Source organism: Petromyzon marinus, chromosome 1, assembly GCF_048934315.1.
Source record: "Petromyzon marinus isolate PM22_M1 ecotype Great Lakes invasive population chromosome 1, UKy_Petmar_22M1.pri1.0, whole genome shotgun sequence".
Classification (NCBI taxonomy): Eukaryota; Metazoa; Chordata; class Hyperoartia; order Petromyzontiformes; family Petromyzontidae; genus Petromyzon; species Petromyzon marinus.
In genome coordinates this window covers 6913505-6937656 of record NC_133667.1, presented here as the reverse complement: position 1 = coordinate 6937656, position 24152 = coordinate 6913505, and the positions used below count along the sequence as shown (strand labels likewise).

At 39.2% G+C, this 24152-nt stretch overlaps 1 protein-coding gene across 5 annotated transcripts in view; it reads left to right on the top strand.

Moving 5' to 3' along the window:
• LOC116940453 (uncharacterized) overlaps positions 1-23551 on the top strand; it is a 393679-nt gene extending 370128 nt beyond the window's left edge. For 4 of the 5 annotated variants that reach the window (XM_076056147.1, XM_076055989.1, XM_076056056.1 and 1 more), the window contains 6 exons: positions 378-419; positions 3356-3433; positions 3687-3741; positions 7907-7965; positions 15310-15370; positions 21427-23551. In XM_076056147.1, the coding sequence (XP_075912262.1) occupies positions 378-419; positions 3356-3433; positions 3687-3741; positions 7907-7965; positions 15310-15370; positions 21427-21476 (345 nt within the window). In that variant the 3' untranslated portion in view covers positions 21477-23551. The remainder of the gene's footprint in view (positions 1-377; positions 420-3355; positions 3434-3686; positions 3742-7906; positions 7966-15309; positions 15371-21426) is intronic. The other variant, XM_076056201.1, reaches the window with a different exon arrangement.
• The last annotated feature ends 601 nt before the right edge of the window (positions 23552-24152 follow it).

Here is a 24152-nt window from a genome sequence, read left to right as displayed (position 1 = left end):
GTTGCTGTCAACTGGTGAAGTAAAGAACACATCATGGTTAATATGGGAATCTCATCTGAATTTAAGGAAGTCACGTGACTAAATGTACGTTATTTAGCCAAACTGCACCGATCTAATGTTAAGAGTATGAGTATTTAGTGCTCATTTTACGAGGACTTCATTATATCGCTATGATAGTATCATTGTCATGCATTGCAGTTTTATAACACTTGCTGTGTAAGATGTCCAATATTGTGTCTTGGTTTCTGGTGACATTTGAAGGTTATTCAGATACATGTTTCAGTCAGTATAAAGTAATGCCTTGTTCATGGATAAAAGTAATTATATAATGGACCATTGAAAAAATGCTAACATAAAAATGTTTAACTATTTTTCAGATGTTGGCCAGTTTAATGAATATGGGGCTGAAGTTAATGCAAGTAAGTCTTATTTAAATACACGAGTCATCGAGTGGATATATTTTTTTAATGTATTCTAGTTCCTTCCAGCACATCGACATCAGAAGGGCTGTGGAAATTTACAGTCATTTTAATATTTATTGTCATCATAAGCCATTGTTGTACTATTGTTTATCAAAGGCCACCCAATGCTATCATCATCCCTCAGTTTTGACTCGATCCATAACGTGTGATATTTTAATTATCAAATGTCTGCATTTTTGTCTAAAATAATCTTAATACAATCCATGATAGGGTTAAGATATGGTAGCCATTAATAAATAATATAAGCACATTTCTACGCATTAATACTTTTACATATCTTCAAATGATACAAATTGGTGTCTTAATAATACAAAGCATGAGCAGACCCATTGAAATCATTATAGAAGTGGTGTCATGCACTCGCGTATTAGTTTTCAATCATGTAGTAAACTATAGTTTAAATGTTAGTCTATATTATCGTGACAGCATTATTATTTATTATCTCTAATCAGTAAACAGTATAATGAAGGCCTCCCTAGTCATGATCTTACGATGCAACTATCCATCTCACACCTCCACCCTACCTGATACAGCCACCCTGGCACTCATTCTCCAGTGCTGAGTATTGTGTGAACCAGTCTGGGCATCATGCGCCCACACAAAGAAACTGAACGTCCAGTTCAGTAGTGTCTTTCAAACAATAATGGGCGCACTGAAATGCACACGCACTTAGTGGCTACTCACTCTGGGCAGCATTATGCATGCCTGCAAACCTCAGCGGAGATGCCACGACAAACCAACTGTGAAAAATTCAAGGAAGCATAGACCACGTGTTACACCAAGACGTGCTTGACTCTCCACGAAGTTATCTGAGCAAAGTCAACTTATGACCGCTGGCGAACACTTTAGAGTTCTGCTGAGATTTCTGAAAAAAGCCTCATCGAGGACCCCACTGCTGCACTGCATGGCTTTGATCTGCCAAGAAAACTGTGCTGCACCATCAGAACAGCGACTAGGTTGCTGCATGCTCCTCTTCCACAAGTGTAAAATTAAAGATGATCCATAGTGTGACTGCGGCCACCCGAACTAAATAATAGACCAGATCATGAACCAGATCACGAACTGCATACTACGCCCACTGTCCAGCAGACTGGACAGTATTAGTCACACTACTCTCGAAGTTGTCATGGCTCATACTTAAACCTAGATGTATAATGTATACATATCTGCTATACTCTAGAACAACAGATGATAGTGGTGAATATACTGTCCATGGTGGTGATCCTGTGAGAGGTGTCCTCACCTTTGGTTTCATTCATTGATATATTTATAACATGCACAATTCGAACTTTAAAAAGGAGATTCATAGTTGCATGATAGAACGAATGAAATAGGAAAGTGTCGAGGTTCTTCTTCTTTGGTTCTTTCGGTAAAGTCACGTAGAATAATAATTATAATAATAAATTGATAAAATAAAATAACACAATAATATTCTCACGACGTTTCGGCCACAACACAAGCGGCCTTCATCAGGTGAAGGGGGCGAGACTGTCTGGTAGGACAGCGCTGGAGTGAAAGAGCCACGTTCAGATACGGCCTTTAAGCTGTGTGAGAGGAACAAAGCGCTTTGTTCCTTGCCAGAAAAAAGGGAAAAAACCCTATTTTCAATTAAAAGCGTGTTTAGAAAAATGGAAGGAACAGGAAAGAGAGGAAGACCTGATGAGCGATATAAGAAATTGGTGCCAGAAATGTGCACTACTTGAGCATATTGGCACAAGAAAGGAAACTAAATAATTACGAAATATGCAGTGGATATCTATGGGCTATCTGCCCGTGGATCGTGATGACCTATAATTAAACTACCTGGCGTTAGTTGAGCCTGTTAAGGCAGTATTGAATAGTGTATGGCAAAGGACAGCTGTTTGATAAATCAGCAAGGAGACCCATTTATGTATTCAGTTCTTCCAAAAAAACGAAGTCGGTCAGCAAGTGTTTCAAATGGGCCTTTTGGCTGATATAAGAGTTATACTTTCCACCATTGCAACAAACCATAATGATCAGAGCCTTGTCTTATTTGATAATTTGCAGATTCCTCAAGGTGATCCTCCTTGCAGGCCGCATTGTCCTTCGGATCCACCCTTAATTGTTATACTTTTTGTTTGTGCTTTGCAATCTTTGGTACCTGAGGCAGACCATGACAAACCAGGATAACTCCTTTTGTTAATGTTTGAGTTGTGTTTTTTGTGGTGTTAAAATGATGGCAATTCACAAGTCATTTCAGTAATACTGTTACTCAAGGGGTTGACACTTACTGTGCCCTTGCTGCATTGATGTAGTTTGCAGAGATTTGTCATGCTACTACATGGGCTTTCTCATGGACCTTCCTCAAGCACTCTAGAATCGAGACAGTGGCTTCCTAAGAAGCAAGTTTTAGCAGCCTGTTATGCAGGATTAATGTAGTGGTTGGTTAAAAATCGCTGCATGTCTCTTTTCACACACAAATGACTGTAATGGCATGTACCCACTTGACATAGCATTAATAATTATTATCTCCCACCTGTTCCCACTACGCTATCTAGCTCCTGTTCTATGATAAGCGCCACTGCCTAATCTCCATTTCACCTCGCCCCACACTCCCCTCATATACTTCCCTTATTATTGCTCAAATGTCTCTTTGCAGGTGTGCATTGTTTGCTTTGCTGCATTTGAATTCTGTTGACCTCTATTAATATATTATAGTCGTTTCCATCGTCGTGAACACGTAATATGCATGTGATGAACCTCTACAATCTAGAATCAATTATCTATATTAAAGAAAAATCTTAAGAAATCTGAATATATTTATTTAATGTTAATTTCATATTTCCAAGTGTTTATACCATACACATCGACTTTTTAAAAACTAAATTACCCATCTGTGCGTTTATATTTAGGTTAATCCCCAGTTGGAGGCACCTGTTCCACTGAGCTCTGAAAAGAAAGTCAAGCCAAATGATCTAGGCCCTCTACCGGTGAGTGATTGTTTGCAATTGGACGAGTTGATTGATAATAAAAATTCTCATTTGTTTTAGGTTAATCAAGTGTTATGCATGAAATATTTTACAGTTAAAGATACAAACTATTTTATGGGTTAAAGGATTGACTATATATAAAATATACTCATATTTTAAAAAAATACTAGTTTAAAAAAGTGCATAAAATGCATTTAAGTATTCAATGTGGTCTTATGAGATGTATTCATTTTCTGGTGTGTTCCATCTGTAGCCTGGCTGGGAAGAGAGCGTGCGTGCTGATGGACGATCCTACTTCATTGACCACAGTGCGTACTCGCATTGGCATGAATGTGCTGTATTTCCATAAAGTGATGTTGTTACATGAAATCATGCAAAGTTGTATTGTACAATACAATATCATGGTATGCATAATTGTTGATACTTGATTCTGTTCTAGTCTTGAACAATTATTACTTACAGTTACAGAAAACCTTCAAATATGCTTTGAATGACTACATTGAAACAATTTAAATTGTCAATTTCTTTTAATAGCTTAAGGGATCAGGACTAAAAGAAGAAAACTGGTAAAGATAGAAAATTGCAAATGATATTACCAAAGGTAATAGAAAACAGGAATTACCTACCTGTACGGGCAGTCTCGCCTTACAAACCAGCTTCCATTCGATTTTTTTTTTTTTACATCGAACTGCAAACTGAACCTTGGAACTATTTTGTTCAGAGGATCGATCCTCTGTGAGATGTAAGAAGTCACAGCAACCCCCTGGAAGTGAGAGTGTTTGTCTGAGTGTCCGTACTCCTGTGCATGTGGGGAGTGGTAGTGCGCTACCAACCTGGCAATCCCGAGTTCCAATTCATGCTCACGAACCAACACTAGCGGCGATTACCTGAATGGGTCTTGGGGCTCCCCTAGGTCGACTCATCCTCAAAACTATTACCTGGTGCGGTGTGTAAAAATCACCACTCATGTGCTTTCGATATAAAGTGTATCATCAGCAGAGTCAGGAATGCTTGAATCAATGCTGTGAAGGGGGAAATCTTATATAAGGGCAGTCCTCGACTTAAGAACATAATTGTTCCGGAGACATTCGTAAGTCTTTACTCTTCATAAGTCGGAACACAATAATGTATTGTTTCGAAATGTCCATATGGTCAGTGTTATGAAATGTGTTACTATTCAACAAAAAAGGGAAGCATTGTTAAACTCATAAATATGTATGTTGAACTTATTTCGCACGGTACGTAGCCAACCATGGAAATCGGAGGTGTGGGGGAAGAACAACATTGCTCCAGTGGCTTTCTTATATCAGATGGAAGAGCATTCCAGACGGCCGTAGAAGCGCATCTGAAAGCACAATGCAGCGATTGTCTTTGTTCGATGGTTAGCTAAAAGCCGCTGTGAGGATGACCGCAGTTCGTGTGGTGGTTTATGCTCCTTGACGAGATCACCAAGATTGTGTGGTTCATTTGTGGCAAGCTCTTTATGTGTATATTAGTGTGACTTCATTATGTATTAGTTCCGCTACCGTAAACCAATGCAGCTCGGCGAGCACTGGACGGACATGGTCTGATTTTGTAGTACTCATCACGACACGTGCCAGTGAATTTTGTACAAGTTGCAGCTTGGTAATATTTTTGCCAGACATACCATTGAGTAGTGAGTTACAATAATATATAATCGAGCCTAGTCATTACTATGCTACACGCGACTGTGTTGGCTATGTCATGACTCAGTAGTGGTTGAATGTGTCGTGGAGGCCTGATATTAAAATTTCTTCCGCGGTTCAGGTTGCAAGTGCGATTTCACGTTTTAAGACAATAAAAAAATACATACATTATATCATGGAAGCTGGTTCGTACGTGTGGATGTTTGTAATTTGAGGACTGCCTGTATGGCATAACTCATAATACGAATTAGTGTATCTGTGCGGTTAATGTTACTTCGATTATGCACAACAATGCTAACGCTTATTTCAATTTTTCGATAAGTTGGTTTGGACAGGATATGTTGCTTGAAAAGATGATAGCCAGTGGTCATGACTAATAATAGAGTGGCAGCCAAAGGAGAATATATGCTCAGTACATATTCCTCCATGGAGGTGGAGCAATGGAATCAGCTCATGTGTAACTGCTCAATGGATTGTTACATCTCAAAACTGAGATGGTAACGACCTTGGGAAGCCTTGATCCAGCAGTGGATAGATAATGGCTGATCATGATACCTGGCAAGTCATTTTTATTATTAAATGGATGGAATGCATTTTGCTGAAAGTTTCTGCCACCATAACGGAAACTTTTTACCTTGAAGCATCCAACCCCACTCAAGTAAATACAACACAGTTATGTAATAATTGACAATAACCATGAAGTAAATCTGAATGATCAGAAATTGGGGTCACAATTGGGTTAATTTATTGAACATTTGTATTTAGTTTTCATGTATTCTGTCTCTTTTTTACAGTCATAATTTGCTCATTAGCCTAAATGTAAGATAATGTCTTCATTATTAGCCAATGGATGTCCAATGCGATGAAGGACTTACCATACTGTCGCCACCCCTCATGGTTCAGTACTGCTACCATTAAAGTTACCATGTACAATTGAAATGATTTAATTGATCCATACCAACAATAATCATTCACAAACACAGTCTCCTTTGGCTGCAATTCCATCACCAGTCTTGCTCTTTGGTCATTGATTATGTTCTACAAGCAATCAATAAATAATCGATTTCTACACAGGTAATTCAATGCACGCATTGTGAGAATAAGAATACATTTTAATCATGCCTACAATAGAGTCAAGAGGTCATCGTGGCCAATACCTCGTCATTACTTCCTTATTACAAGTTCTGAGGATGTTGCACTGTCCATATTTATCTTCCAGTGTCTCCTTTTTACAATATAGCATCTTGTAATGCAATCACAATTATATGCCAAATCCGAATTGTTTTGTATTTTACGCAATTATGGTAAATATTAAATAAATATACAGCAATTCCTCGCCAAACGAGGGGATTAGGTTCTTGGAAAAGATAAAGTACAGGGCCTATGGGAAATACGGGGTTAGGGGAACCACGGCCTCGGCCAGACTCGTCATCGCTTAACTAACTTGCCTGTTTAATAACTAAACACCAAATAAAATACAGTACATTACACAATAACATGAAACATAAATAAACATTACAATGACTTTAAATACCTTTCATATTTATGATGATAATGAGATGATGGGGGAAGGGGTGGCTAGGAGGAGGGGCTCAGCACACCCTCCCCCTCTTTCTCCGGGCCACAGGCGCAACACTCTCACCTTCACCACTCTCTGCACGCTCCGGATCCATGATTAAGGGCAAACTTAATGTGATTGCAATGTGACGTTATCTAAGCACTGCAAGAATTATAGTACAGTACAACAAAACAAACGGACAGAATGATGATAAGCTACACAGCGCTACTCGCACCACGGCGCCACGAGCGGCCACGAGTTGCGCTGTCGCGCCGAGAATCACGGCCCCGCGAAATTTGTAAATACATGTTGTGGATCCATGTGTTCTAGGTTCATAGAATAATTACAGCGGACAATGACGTCATACACACATCATGTGATTTCCTTAACACTGTGCTCAACCATGGATACATTTCCAGGCCGGGGTTGGTAAATTAGTATACAAATAATAAACGTACGTGAAACTGCAGTTGGCAAGTCTGTTGTTGCCAAGCAATTCCTGTACACAAAAGTGAATCTCAGCCATAAAAATACTATAGGAAGGGTTTAAAACGGCTGGTTGAGAAGGCAGAAGAAGTACTAGGTCAAATAGTGAAGGAAATAAAAAAAATTCCAGGTTGAGTATTCAACATGAAACACCATGGATAAGACCAGCAAACTTAGTGCTTAAAGTAACTAGTACATGAGAGCGTTAGGTATTGGAGACTGAATTACAAGAGCAAGAAAATTTTAGAAAAATTAGTACAGAAGCAGGTGGAGGAATGCATTATGTTCACAATAGAGGCAGCAATAAATAATGAGCTGTAGTTCAGAGCCTTAATGATACGAGGAGCTCGAAGAATACAAGTTTTGAACTAGTTCAATATACGCAGCTCAGCACATTCAGAGGATAAATGCCCGATCAGTTTTAAAGCATGGCAAAACAAAAGACTTGTTATAATTTTAATAAACGTCAGGCAGCAAGGGAAAATGTATTTATAACAGACGAAGAATACTGAAGAAGTGGAGTGTGTAGCTGAAAGATGTTAAGTCAGCAAGAGTGTGTGTTATTATGGCGCAGACGTTGAAGGGTGGCCAACAAGTACTCAATGAATGGCGTAATAAATTCAAGGTATGACGAATACACTTAAAGTGTAAACCAAAAATTTATATGGTAATAATATTTCAGTAAAAAGTATACCAAAATAATTTTGATATTTTTCAGTTTAATACAATACACTGACATTAAACACTGTCTTTATATTGCAGAAAATAAAAAGACTCAGTGGGAAGATCCACGCTTGCAAAATCTTGCTGCAGCAGGTCCTGTAAGTAACTTTTTATATTGTCATATTCATATAGATAACTATGCATATACTTTTTCAGTTAATCACATAAAGAAGTTAAGAGGACTATCTTCTTGATTCTTACGTGACTTTACCGAAAGAACCAAGAAGATGAATCCCTGCAGTCACGAAAGCTTTAAATCGAAAGTTAAGAGGACTATTTTATGCTTTTATTGGTCAACCCAAGACTTCTAGAGGAAGCCACCTGGAGCACAATGCACATTGTGGTGGATGTTATCACTGCGCCAGCTATTAGATGAATGTATGTAGGACATAGTTGTGTAAACATTCCTCATTTTGACTTACTACTGATATAAAGAACAACTCATAGGCATGAGGAACCACAGACAAGTGGGAAAGGAAGCCATGCTTTCAGCCAGTGCCAAAATTTCCCTAATGCTCTGTGGCCCTTAATATATGAAGGTCTTATCAGCCAATGAATTAATATTTACGTGTGGAATGAAACCGGAGCACATGTATGGGTGACAACACTATGTCCCATACAGGCGGAGCAGGTGCAGTCCACTTTTGCGCTACCACTGTTTCCTGGAAAGCCAGGATAGGGCGCATCGATGCCCATGGAAAGAGAGTTTCACAACATGTGTGATCACCCAACCCTTGCCTCCATAGTGATGGGTTACAAGCATATGCATACTACATCTGGCACCAATTTTAGACTGAGTCGACTTATCAGAGGCTCATACAAGGTTTGAAAATTGCTCGCCACTAATTTGTAGCCGTGGCCAGGAATCAAACTCAGATCTCTGGGTTCATTGGGAAGTATATAAAGTGCATAAACACCGACACCATAACAATATAAAATAATAAATTAATAAAAATTATTATTTTATTCTCATTCTACGTGACTTTACCGAAAAAACCAAAGAAGATGAATCCTTGCAGTCACGAAAGCTTTAAATCGAAACCATAACAATAGCCACCATTCACCACTAAATGCAGTGACATTACCACAGTCATTGTGCCAGGCTAGTTGCACTTTGAGGCCACGTGAAATGTTGAAGGCTCTGAGATTACTAACACCACCTGTGCTCCCCACTGTGTCAACTTTCTGCGTTTTGCCACTGTGTGCCCCGCTCATTGTAGTAAGCGTTGCTGTTCTTCCCTCCATTGTTGTTGGAGTGCAATTGCTTCCATCTGCCTAGTAGCATCTTCATGAGCCTCATCCACAGAGGCCAATCTTGACATTGTCAGTACAAGCCATTGGCAAGTTCACTCAGCTCCACATTCTTCTGTACCACATCAGCCACATGCATTTAGCACATTCTATCCAGCCAAACAGAAGCTGCTTGGGCATGTGGTGACTGGGGCATGCAGGCTACACAACCCATCAAATTCAGCCTCGTCTACTAGAGGAGCTCACAGCAGGAGGGGACTGAATCAAGATGTTTCAAGCATTTGTGAACTCCTCACATAATCCAGGCTGGTTAAACCCAGGATGTATCATAGGCAGGCCAGCCTGAATGGTTCTAACCGGTGTAGATGTTCCTTTATAGGCATGTGCCTTTTGCAAGCGTAGAGAAGGGAGGAATAACTGGCCAAGTAGACCTGAAGCTTCATATGGAGAAACAGGCCTGGTAGCTTCCGCACAATGTTACGCAGCTGTTGAAAAGGTAATGCTGCTCGACTGATTCAGAGTGAGTACTCCACTGTCAAACTGGAACTTATCATAAGCTCACTACCCAGGTATAGGAATTACACTGTATCCACAACTGCTCCATCTCATGTGGACTTGAGGGAGTACATTATTTGATAACTTAATTATGCCAGGTAGGTGCTTTTTTTGTGGGGTGAATGTGTAGTGAGCGACTTCCGAGACAAAACTTGTAGAGGGCATCTTATTTATTCCTCACACTTCAGGCAAAATCATATATATACACGGTTACGCATAGCTGACCCATCTACCCAGTCCCATCGTCGGCGTCTAACTATATAGCTGGCTGACTAATATAGCAACGACGACGATGGGAGCCGTGCAGAGGATTGCCATGCGGCCAAACAATGAAGAGAGAGATGACGGCGAAGACAGCGACGGCAGCCAAGACCCGGGACCCCACGACAGCCCCGAACCTTCGGTCACATCCCCCTTATATACTTCCTGGCGTGGCCAGGACCCACCTCCGGCCACGGCCCCGTCTAGAACCTTAGAGCAGGTTCCTGGAGCTTCCCGACTGACCCTGCCTTCTACTTTTAACCCAGTTACCCTCCTCTTCTAATTGGTTATTATATAACGCACCCATATTCGTGATTACCCCTCCTGGTCAACAGATGGCACCCTGTCATTACAAATGTAAAGCCCTATCTCTTAGTAGTATGCTCCAGGTTCAGAAGCAGTGCCTCCAACTCCTTATCAGAATGGGCAGAAATTACTAGACGATCAGCATACAACATGGTTGGCCAATATAGAGTCTTCCCTTGACCACACCCAGCCATCGATCAGCTTCTCATTGCATATGTACCAAATGGAAATTCCTCACAATCATCATCATGCTCCATGGGCAATTAGCCCGAAGGTGTCCACTGCACACTTCGTAATTTGTTTCTACTTTTCTCTGTCTTGTGCCAATATGCTTAAGTAGTGCACATCTTTCTGACACAAATATCTTATGTCGTCATCAAGCCATTCTCCGTTAGGTCTTCCTTGCTTTCCGGTTCCTTCCATTTTTCCAAGCAAACACTTTTAATTTTCCTGTTGTTGTCCATCCTACATATGTATCCTAATGGTGGCCATTTCCCCCTCATCACTGCCTGCATCAGGTCTTCTTCTATGTGCAACCTTTTTCTTACTTTTATGTTGGTCACTCTTTGGGTCCAGCGTAGATGCAGTATACTTCTGTAGAAATACACGTCGAAGTCTCACAGGCATACACAGCTGTAATGAGCACGCATGTTCTTAAGATGTTCGTTTTGGTTTTGTAGTTGATTTCCTTGCTTCTCCAGATGTTATTGAATCCTGCCATGACTCCTTTTGCCTTTGCAATCCTCACTCTTTTGTCTTTCGTGCAGTCATTGTCCCATGTTAGCAGACTTCCCAAGTATACAAATTCCTTTACATTTACAATATTGCTGCTTTCTATTACTTCTTTCTCAATGTCCTCCCTTCCTAACACCATCGTTTTTGTCTTTTCCACATTAATCCTCAGTCCTGCATTTTTTCCTGAGTTATTGAGCATATGAACACTTTCCTGCAGTATTACGCAGCTTTCTTCTATCAGATTATGTCGTCCACGAATCTCAGGTTATTGATGCTTTCTCCTTGCACAGATATTTCTGTGCCATTGCCCTGAATGGCATCCATCACTCTATCCATGTATGTGATGAAGTTGTTTGGTGATAGTGGATCTCCCAGTCTCATACCTATTGTTGTTAGGAACCATTCTCCTATTTCCTGTTCAAACTTTACTGCTGACTTAGACCTTTCATCTATATCCTACAGCGTCTGTGGTAGTATTTTGCCTTACTCCGTATTATCATAATGTTGCCCACGTTATATCTTGCTTAGTCGTATCAGATGCTTTCTGTACATCTATAAAACAGTTGTAAACCAGCCTATTATTTCTCTTTGTTTTTTTCTGCTATAAGCCTTAACATCAAAATGTGCTGTACTGTGTCCCTATATTTCCTAAATACCTGCCTGTTCATCTGCCAAATAATCCCCAGTCTGTGCCTTTAATCCATTTAATAGTGCTATCATTAGTTCCGTCCTCATGTGGCTCATTTGTGCGATGGTTCTGTAATTTTTACAATCGGTGAGATCTCCTTTCTTTGGTATCGTCACAAGTATGGATTTTGTCAACTCCGGTATTTTCCCTTCTCTCCATGCTTGATTGCATAGCTCATAGATTTGTTTTTTAGAAGTTGCTTCCCTCCAATTTTTATCATGTATCCACTTATGCCGTCCACTGCTGGACTTTTCTTTTTCTTCAAATCTTTTATTGCCTTTTCTGTTTTTTCGTACAAGGTGTTATCATTTTCATCATCCCTCGGTGGTGGTGGGGATATCTTTTCGTGTTCATCCAGCAGCTCTTTATTTTCTTGGACCATATCCCTATACCAATTAATGCAATATTTAGTCTCATCTCTTTTTTGTCTCTTCTTTGTCCTTCAATATTTTACTGTCCTTGCATTTTATCACTGTTTGCCTTGGTTGTGACTTCCTATTTCTACTCTTGACTAGTTGTGCACCTCCCTGATCTCGCATTATTCAGCGTAGTAATCAATGTCGCTATATTGCTTTTCCAGCCAATCCTCCTTGTCTTTTTATGCTAATGTCCTTACCGCATTGCAGAAACTTTTTGTACTCAGTTACCATTTCATCCGATTCCTTTATCTTTTGCCTTGTTTTTCTCTTTTCCTTTACTAGTTCCAAGGTTTTCTCAGTTATCAATTTTCTTTTGGGTTTTACTACTCAGGGTATTGTTGCTTATACTGCTTAATCCAGTATCTTCTGTTTTCCCCCATTGATTCTACTCAATATTTCCTCTTCATATTTCTGCCTTGTCTCCTCATTCTGAAGCGCATCTCTGTTCCTCTTCTTCTCATATTGCATTCTGGATATGCATTTAGTTTTAGTCGTAGGTTGCATAGTACCAAGTTGTGGTCCGATGACACATCGGCTTCTCTAATGTTCTGCATAGTCGAATGGATGTTTTCCAGCGTCTGTCAATCATTACCAAATCTATCATATTCGTATATGTTTTCCATTCGGTGCCCTCCATGTCCATGTTATGCAGTCTTTTTATTTAAACTTATTATTACATTTGTAATGAGACGACTTCCGAGATGCAACTTGTAGAGGGTTTCTTGTTTATTTTTCGACAAAAGGACAGGGTTGCAGAGTAAAATAAGCGCCAGGTTACTTTGAGCTTAGCCACAAATACAGCCACATCGGCGAGGTACACTATATACCTGACTGACTATATAGCATCGACAACGATGAAGACAATACAGCCGGCTGGCTATGCAGTGACAACGATGAAGAGATGGCAGCAATGACAACAACGACAGCCAGGACCCGAGCCCCACAACAGCACCAAACCATCGTTTGCCTCTCCATAGTATCCCTCTAGCGTGGCCAAGCCCCGCCCCTGGCAATGCCCCAATTCTGGAACTCTCTTGCTGGTTCCAGGAGCTTCCAGATCGATCCCCTCCTTGACGCTTGGCCCAGTTACGCCCCCCTTGTGGTTGCTTTTGTGTGCCGTTCTATAACGCACCAAATACCAGTAAATAGCCCCCATGGTGGCCAGATGGCATCCTGTCACTACACATAAGCATGTCATGTTTTAATGCAAATTCTAGCAGTTTCTCGCCTCTTTAATTTCTTTCTCCATATCCTTACCTTTGCATGATGTCTTCCCATCCGGTGTTATCTTTCCCAATGTTTGCAATCCAGTCTCGCACAATTATCTTAATATCTTTCCTAGGCAGTTCCTTTCACGTGCTTTCCAGAATTTCGTAGAATTCTTTAAAAAATATTCTTCTGGTCTATCTGATATCGGTGCATATATTTGGATGACAGACATATTTAAGGGTTGCCCATTAAAGCTCACAACAATTACCTTTGGACTAACCGGTCTGTATCCTCATAATGATGTTTCGGATTTTGCGCTCAACAAAAACCCTACTCCTCGGGTGTGCACTTTAACTTTCCCTGACCAGATCATTTCACCACCCCCCACGTCCCTGTCCATCTCTTTTCTGCCAGTCCTAGGATGTCGTACCTGTATTTTTGGTGGGGAGATGTTGCAGAGTACTGGCAGCCATGGTAGTGGGGTTGTCCTGATTGCATCGCAGATGGTTCTCATCGTGACATTCAGCTGATTGTCCACCAATTTAGTGTGAGCTGATTTAGTCCATATGGGTGCACGGTATTCTGCAATAGAATAGCACAGGGAGAGGCCCGCCCTTCGTAGTGGCCGGGCACCAGCGCCCCAAGTTGAATCAGCCAGCCGGGCCAGCAGACAGTTCCACGAGCACAACTTGCCGGCTGTCTTCTCGAGTGTGGACGGTACGTCAGACTCCTGTATAACGTCACTCCAAGAAACACCGGCTTTGGGTCATGTTTGAAAAACTGGCCATTCAGGTGCACTTTCAGTTCGTATATGGCTCTGGCATTGTGCAGGTGAAACATACTGAAAACGTTCTTGCTTGTATTTGGCTGTCATTGCCATTTGTTGCACTTGTCTGCTACCAATGCTAGGTCACTGTTCAGGGTATTTTCCAGGCTTCCAAAGTCACAGGCTTGGCTGGTGATACAGATGTCATCCACGTAGACAAATCGTCATGATTTTGTAGTAGGTAATTGATGTAAATGTTGAGGAGTGTTGGGGCAAGAACAGACAACTGAGGCAGTCCATTTTTTTGCATCTGCAAGGAGCTGACATTGTTGCTCATGCTATCCAACATATTCATAATCTAATGACTACTCAATTTAAATCCATTTACATGTAATGAACATATAACGATTATATTTTTTTAAATACATTTTACTTAACTGTGAACAATCAAACTTAATAACTAACACTGATTTATAATTATTCCTAATTAAATCATATATCACTGCTGTAGGGTTCAATCTGAGTCGCCATCAGAAGTGGAAAACTGAGGCTTACTGTGTGTGGGAGGGAGGGTGAATCAATTATTAAAAACAAATTGGTACAAAAATGCCTTTTAAAACAAAACAGCATAAGAGAGCACATAGTTGACTTGGCAATTGCCTTGAAATTTCATGTATACACTACTTTTGCAAATAAATTAAATAGCTTAGTAAAAAATATTGTAACATTAAAATTACATAACTCATGGCCAATAACGAGAGCCAAACATCATCACCATCAGACCACGTGGTAGGCTGCTGCAGACATTGACTGCAGAGCAAGTTTTTCTTAATTAGCATGCAAAAAGTGTTCTGGACAAAAAAAGTACTTATTTATTTGTTTCTGGGGAGCCTATGCAGCATACCAGAAATTACGGTTGTTTCCAGCTCTGAGATGTTTATCGCATTTCTTTGAGAAATTATATTACATCTCATATTTTTATTTAAAGCTTTCGTGACTGCAGGGATTCATATTCTTGGTTATTTCGGTAAAGTCACAATATTTTTATTATTTTATTGTTTCCCTTCTACGTGACTTTACCAAAAGAACCGAGAATATCTTATATTTTGTTGGATAAAAATATTCAAATTATACTCCTGCTTTCAATATGTACGTCATAGATATGAATATTCAAATAGTGAATGCTATAAGATTACATTTTGTTTTATGGTTGTATTTTAAAAAAAAAGATTGTCCTTGACTGTGTTTTAAGATAACTGAAGAGTCAGAGGACCAAGAGAAAAAGACTGAGGAGTCACAGACACAAGAGCATGGTAAGCTTAATATTAGTTCGTTTCCTTGCTCCCCCCCACCTCCTCTGCTGCACTTTTCCAAAATATCTAATAGTAGGTGTGCTTGTTTCAGTGGGTAGCTTAAATGTGTTTGTTTCAATTCCAAAATTTAGTGGGCATCTTTATGTGCATCAATAATGCATACGGTTTGCAAGGTTTATTTATCCTGGTGCATACATTACGAATTTAAGAAATTTTACGTTAGGTATTTTTTTTTCAGAAATATACAGGAAGAATAATTAAACATGTGATAATCTAAGGGGATGATGTCACAGAAAATAAAATTCAAGCGTAGAAGAAGTGGCCTTTATATTGTATTTATGGTGATGTTATCGGTAATGTGGCATCCCTAGATTTCCCTGTGCCATGTTATGTGCAAGCTGCGATGCAGTGTGATCCAAATAAATACATTTATATCAATATATGGAAAACACCATTATCAATGAAAAGGAGATAAAAGGGAACCATGAATGAGAAAAAAATATGGATAAAATGTATTATTGTATATTGTATTGTGTGTTCATCCTATTATTAAATGAAAATGGATTGTATCCTGGATTGCTTAGCTGTATGTTGAAAAACATTTCAACCTCTGCTATGACTTGCTTAACCGTCCACCTGGTCCAACCACTACCTTCCTCACTGACTTCCCCGAGCTCCTCTCAATGGTTTGCTCTAAATTCAACTGGATTCTGCAATGTGGGGACTTTAACATTCATGTAGACTCCCCATCTACCACCCCAGTTAGAGACTTCGTAGCCATCTTAGACTCATTTGGTTTTTCACAGCATGTTCAGGGCCTACTCACCCAGGTAGACACACCTTAGACGTAGTCTGCTCTATTGAGTTCTCAGCTTCAAACTTTTCTTTTGTTGATATAGGCCATTCAGATCACTCTGCAATAATCTTTGAGTTACCCTCACCTCTACCATCTGGTTCCCTTACATATCTACTCACATTGCAGCGTAAAGTATATCCCCCCCTATTTCTATTGTCCAATCTATTGCCCTTCATTCCCTCTCTAAGCCTTGTTCACTTTTCGGTGGACAAGGCAGCGTTGACCTATAACTCTTCCCTTCACCAAACACTACATTCCCTGACCATATACATCTCAGCCATGAAACCCTCACCTTGGTACTCATCTCAATTTCGTTTACTTAAAAGTATGATCCGCAAATCTGAACGTGCCTGGAGAAAATCTGGTTAACCATACATTATCAAATGCTTAAAGCCTCACTTTACATTTACAAGGACGCAATCTTCCTCGCAAATTCTTCCTTCCCAACCAAATTGCTTCCTTAAAAGAAACCCAGAAGTTGTATTTGCCACTATAAACCAGCTTTTAAACCCACCTAAGCTACTCGACCAGCCACTCTGTGATATTCCCTGTAATTCACTTCAAACATTTCTTCCTAAAAAATATCTCCATCTGGTCTCAATTACACCTCTCCGCAATCATTCCTCTACCTTCTGACTTCCCTTCTCCATCTTTAATGGCACCATATTTGCTGGGTTCCCTGAAATTTCAGTCTCTGATCTGACTTAATTAATTAACTTACAAATCTCATCCCACCTTTTGTCCTCTTGATCATTTTTCTACCCCTGTCCTGTTCTTTTCTCTGGTTCCATTCGTCCAAAATCGTCTTATGTCACTAAAAACTGGGATTGTCTCTTATAGTTTAAGATGGTTTCAGTAACACCGCTTATGAAGAAACCTGGTCTAGATTAAACCATCCTTAGTAACTTATGCCCAATCTCAAATGTACCTTTTCTATGTAAGATTCTTGAGCGGTCTGTTGCTTCACAGTTTCATTTACACCTGCTTTTAAATAATCTACTCTATCCATTTCACTTTGGTTTTAGATATGGTCATTGCACTGAAACAGTCTTAGGGAGGATATTATCTTATCTATGATTTTATCTAGCCCTTATGTCAAAGGGCTTTCCAAGAATTAAAAATGGTACAATACTATTGGCTAGTGGGGAAAAGGTATGGGATTTGAGTGTTGGGAAGGGGAAGTGATGGCAAGGAAGTGTGATGATAAGAAAAGAGAGGGGTGAGGTTATGAAGGAGGATGGTAAAGATTTCAAGAACAAGGACAGTTAGTAATAGAGGGATACGCTATTGAAATATAATTAGTCTTAAGGGAGGAACGAAAAATGGTGAGTGAAGTTGCCTATTTGGTGGGGTGGGAGTTTATTCCAATAGAAGGGAGCCAGGAGGTAAAAGGAGCAGAAACGTGACTGAGCACAGGAAGGGGGGGGGGGCTTAGTGAGGGATAATATAGATTGTGAATGCAGGGGCCGAGATGGGACATAATTAGACATAAAAGACGCTAGATAGGGTGGGACAGAACCATGGAGTGATTTGTAAACGAGGGTGAGGAATTTGAATAAACAGCGGTAGACGGGAAGCCAATAGAGTTGTACAAGGAGAGCAGATGAATGGGTGTGATGTGGAAGATGAAAAATAATCCAAGCCAAAGTATTTTAAATGTGCTGGAGAGGAGTGAAGGCGTAGACAGAAAGACCAAGAAGAAGGGAATTATAGTAGTCAAGACAAGAAAAGATGAGGGAATGGATGAGTATTTTAGCAGCGCAAATTAGATGAGGGGGCTAATTTTTGGGATATTGAGGAGATAAAAGCAGCATGTGTGGGTTACGGTGGCAATGTTTGGTGAAGGAGAGAGAGGGATCAAAGGTTACACGAAGGTTGTGAGCAAATGGGACAGGAGTGCGGGAAACGGGTGGAAATTTAAAAGTGGGACAGATAGGAGGGGAGCGGGAAGAAAGAAAAAATAAGATTTCTGTCTTAAAGGGATTGAGGAAGAGGTGATGTAGCGTCTTCCATGATTGGACAGTAGTATTGCTTTCAGAAATAAGTATAGCGAGATCTGAAGTTAAAGAGGGAAAGGGGCCGTCCATAAATGACGTCACGCACCGAGGGGGGGGGGGGTCAGACATTTGTGACGATGTGTGACGAGGGGAGGGAGGGAGGGTTTGAGAAATGTGACGTCCCATCAAAATTCGCAACTTTAAATAAATATAAACAGCACGTTCTACTTAATTAAATACAATTATTATAACAACACTAATTTTATTAATTTTCATTATTATTTTTTTGATTATTTAAATGTATTAAGGGCACCTTTTATTTATAGTATAGATTATATTATAATGTTAAACATAAGAAGCGGAAGTCAAACTACGTCACACTTTATAGAGAATAATACTTCGTCAGGAAGAGGAAGTGCAAATAAAATTTTAATGTAGTCGTTATTTTACAAACGCTTGATAGTTTCGAATAATCATTTTTAAACATTGTATTATACATAGGAATAGGTTTTACCCTTTTAACTGGCACAAAAACTGACACCTTTATTCAAGGCATCATGTTTGCAATAACCACAACACAAGCAGTCAAAATGCAAACAAAAGAGACAACTCTGATAATAATATGCACTGTCCTTGAGTTTGATTGGTCCACACCCGAGACAGCTTTTCTTAGAGCCCAGTCTCCATTGGTGTTGGACATCTTACTCCTACACTTAACCAGTGTCATAGATCATAGTCAATGTCATAGTCCTGTGCTCATTTGCCTCTAAATCACCAAGGGTTAGTTCTCAGTCTGTCTCAGTATGTGATCTGGAGTTAAGTCTCACTTCTAAGTACTGGTATTTCATTCGGTTCTGTTAAGCTATTGTGCTTGACATGACTCAAGTTTATGTTGAATTAAACTTTGTTTAATGACACACAAACAATAACGCGTGTTATAAAGAAACATACTGCGTGAGGCTGGACTATGATCATTAGTATATTTGCACAAGTACAAAATGCCTGTGATTTCATTATTACATCGCACATTTAAAAAGGGATATATTTTGAAATGGCAGTGTGAGCCTGTGTTTTATATAATTAATGTTTAATTATGTCAGCAAATAAAAACTGTTCAACTGTGTTAATGGACGTTAATATAATTTGACATGTGATCATAAAATCTTACAAACATGAAATTCGAACGCATGACCTCAGCACAAAAGTCGTGGGTTTAAAGAAATGAAGTAAATCAATTTATAGTAGATCATCAATTATCCGGCGCGCGATTATCCAGTTTCTAACATTATCCTGCAGTCCAAAATCTATCCGGCAAAACCTGCATGTAATCTGGCGATCGCCGGAAAACTGCTCGAAGGCGATACCATTCCGGAGATTGGCACAATGTGCGTGACAAAAAAGTAGCTATGCTTGATTACAGTGTCAAATACTATATACAGTACATTATACACTCCATACAGCTTAAACAATGAAAATACTGCACGTACATAAAATGTTTATGACTACTAAATACAAACATAAAATATACAGTGCAATCCGACAAAAGTGTGTGTAATTCGGCATTCGCCGAAGTAGCGGTCTAAAGGCTGCATCAGTCCGGCGATCGTCAAACATGACCGTACGTACAGTAGGCTCCTCCTTAAAAGCAATGTGTTCGATTGCGTTAGCGAACAAAACACAAAAAATGCTATACACAACACCTAAACACATACTGTTGTGCGAGAATGTGCAAAAATAAGCTATTTAAAATAATGATGTGATTATCCGGTGTTTTTGAAAACCTGGCGCCCCCTTGCCGCTGGATAATAGATGATATACTGTAGATGCTCTTCTTATCTTTTTTATGAAAAGCTCAATTATATGTCAATATATCTTTTCATTGCACCTAACGAATAATGGTTCGAAATGGATCCTTAGTTTCTTAGTTCCCATTACCCTTAGTTCCCATCGACTTTGCTGCTTTCAACACCATTATCAACTGAGTGCTTCCATAACTATGTAGGCATCTGCTTCACACATCTGCTGGTTCTGCTCTTACATCGCAGGCTTCTATATTTCCAAATGATTTCCCTCCACTCAGAATCCTTGTGCTATGCTGTGCCACAATGCTCCGTTCTCGGTCCACTGCTATTCTCAATATATCTCCTCCTGTAAGGAAAATTATTTCCAGCTTAAACATCGATCATCTTTTCTATGCCAATGACACCTGCCAATATAAAAAAACATCTTGCAGGCAGCTCAAAAAGGCACATCTTGCACATACACAGAAGCGGGGGGGGAGGGGTGGGAACAGGCTTGGGGTGTACATTTAGGACAGAAATGCAACGGTAACTTCCCCGTAGAAGTGTGTTAAAATTACTCATTGGTTTTTTCGGTAAAGTCACGTATGTATAAATACAATAAAATTATATTAAAACAAAACAATCACGACGTTTCGATCACAACACAAGCGATCTTCATCAGGTGTCAAGAACAAATCATATATATAACTGTGTTGTTGGCCTGACTGGTTGTGATTCACATAATGTTTTTTAGGTTTGTTAAATTATCGTCTCTCATCCTTTTTGTTGTATTTACCTCCATGATTTGTTCTTGACACCTGATGAAGATCACTTGTGTTGTGATCGAAACGTCGTGATTGTTTTGTTTTAATATAATTTTATTGTATTTCTATATATGTGACTTTACCGAAAAAAAACAATGAGTAATTTTATGCAGTCACGAAAGCTTTAATAATCCGTATATTTTGTTTCACTATTCATACCATGACACTTACTGAACTTTACAGTGTCATTGAACTCTAACATTGTTAAATTTCCTGTTGTGAAAAGGCATAATTTGTCCTTAAGTTCTATTTGGAAAAATATCCTGTTTTGCTTTTTAATGGGGTTTTATTTGATAAGGTATTAAAAAGAATGTAGTACCCCCCCCCCTTTTCCTCCTTTCCATCCCCTCCATCTCTTTAAGTTAGTTCCTCCTCCCTTGACTTTCCCTCCCTATATAAAAAAAAAATCCATACCCTTGCTCGCGTTCCTCACATCAGGTAGGGCAATGAGCCCATTTTTGTCCATCTAAATACAGGAGCACCCCTCTTATTTTTCTGCAATTTGTGCTCTCCATTGGACTCGTGTTGAGCTCTCGTGAAAAAAGACGAATATAGTCATGATATGTAACTAATTGCTGCATTTCACAACTCCTTTCAGATGCGTCGGAGATTTCTGACAACCCTGGAGAAGAATGTAAACAGAAATAAGATATCATATTGCATTGCATGTTAAAATATACTCATGCTGCAATTTGAATATCTTCACAGAGAAAAAAAATACGTATACATTTAATGAATTATTTGAAACATTCATATAAGTAGTGTTTAGCTTTTTTTCTTTTTAAATGCATACTCTTTTCTTCTTAATGTTTTTCCTATTCTGTACAATTATAATGGAACTGCAACATAAATTAAATACTTTTAATGTCATTTGGCACCAATTGGCCTACTCTATAATTTTATAGTTGGCTGTTTTTAAAGATTCATGCTTGTTACTTTAACCTTGGCAGAATAACCTATTTTAACAGCACTAAATTACCCAGAGTATATGGAAGTGAAATTGGGTATGTGGAGATTGATCCTGCTCATTAGTTGTGATTCATCAGTATATGATAATGGATAAAGTGAGTATATATGATAGAGGTCATAAATACATGCCATCATTGTATACGACATGACATTTACATTATGTAGGCAGTGTTTAAATATCCGTAGAAGTATTTAATATGTTGTGTGTTTGGCTTTATCCAACCCTTCTTATGCTCTTTTTTTCCCTACCTATATCACGATGTATTGTAACCACTTGGCAATGTGTAAGAGGCTCAGATGGAAGCATGCTCATCTTGGTTTGCTGGTTCACAACCAAATTGCAGCGCGATGCTCTATGCCATACAGCAGAACGGTTGTAACACCTGCCTCTTTTAAGTAGTTATGTCAAGCATATATTCCTTATTGCCCGCTAATATTCGATACCAAATTAAATAACACACCTGCCAGTGTCAATGGTAATTTGTGCATCAACTATATTAAGTAACATTTACATGCTTTTCTTTACATTGCTTAAAAAATATATTTACAACTTTAAAGGTATGCATAGAAGAAAAGTACTGCTTGTCTAATCATACATTCACTAGGCTTATACATTAATTTAGTTAAGTTCTTTGTCTTTTGGACAATTTTAAAATGTAATGGTATAATGTTTATGAGTAAGTGAGTGAGTGTACCTGACTGCATATGCCTTAAGTTTAGAACTTTATCATGGGGCCTCCTTTGCCAGTACCAAAATATGAGAATAGATTTTCCCCTTTTTTTCTGGCAACAAAACAGGAGTTAAGATGTTAAAACACCAAACTGAAACCTTTTACAAAGAACCATGTCTGCATTAACCACAATACTTGTGGTCAGAATGCAAACAAAAAACACTATGATAATATATGCAGTCTTTGAAACTGATTGATCCACACTAGAGACAGGAATCAAGTCAGTGGTTAATGCAGACATGATTCCTTGTAAAAGGTTTCAGTTTGGTGTTTTAACATCTTAACACATGTTTTATTGCCAGAAAAAAGGGGAAAACCTATTCTCATATTTAGAACTTCATTCGATGGCTTACTTTTAGAATTCCTGTGATCATTTCGAAACATATCTAATCTACAGTAAATAAGGAATACACAAGTAAAACCACAATTATTATGCATGATATGACTGCACACACTTCATTGTGCACGAGTGAGGGTTGTTTTTTCATATTGTGCATACTTTAGTCTGGTGCAAGTTGAGGCAGTGAAACATTGTGGTCCACTCTGTATATCCATAACGCTGTATCTGTGATAGCAAAATACAAATTTAGTGACAATGAAAACATATCTAAGGACTAGTTATGTAATTCAAAGGGGTATTTGCAGGGGTATTGTAAGCTTTCTGATTATTTTTAAGCTCAATACAATAATTTCAAATGTAAGCTGCAAGGTCAGGTTCTATTGTGTCAATTTTAATCACTGCGTTTAACATATTGATCGTGATTGTGGTGTTGTTAATAAAGTTATTTAGATGGTGTTAGAGTTGTGTGCTTATAGGCTTCATTTCACATGTTAAGTATACCAAGTAAATGTGAATGTGTTGCCTGTATAAAATGCATTAGTAACAATCGGGAAATTTTAGTAATTTGGGGCATACTTTAATTGGGATGATTGTCATGAATGCTGAATTATCAATACTTGCAAATTATACTTAGTGATTTAAATGTTTTGCATAATTAACCTTCAATAAACATTCAAGCATTATATCTGAATTAAATCCTGCCTGATCAATTACCTTCATCAGCCATGCTCTCTGCACTACTTGATGCAACAATCCATCTAGCTGCTGGACATGAGCTGATCTCTTCACCCCACCTCCATGGTGGTCGTCCTCTCGGGGGTGTTCTCTCGTTGGGCTACCATGGAAGACCCTGACACTTTTTTGAATGTGGGAAGCAGAGGGCGTCTTAAGGGTTTACAATTTGCCTTGTGGGTAATTTTACCCTGGGCTGGGATACTGGTTAAATTCCATATCCTGACATGGCAGTTGAAATAATGAGCAAGTTTCTCAAATCCCCCCCCTCCACCCCCGCGCCACTGGCTACCCATCAGTATAAATGGGTGACAACAGTAAATCGGCAGGTCACGCATGGTGGAGTAGATGTACGGACTAACACAGGGGCAGATGCCATTGCGGGTGCCCTTTAAAATGGTTTAGTTGCTTGTCACGCTGAAAGCGCTCTTAGATGCCGCAGTGTAAAAGGCACTCATAAAACAAAACAATTATTTTTGTATTGTCTAGGGACATTGTTGACTTTAGGTCTTTTTTAACATGCCTGAGCCAGTGGTGAAAATTCCACACGCC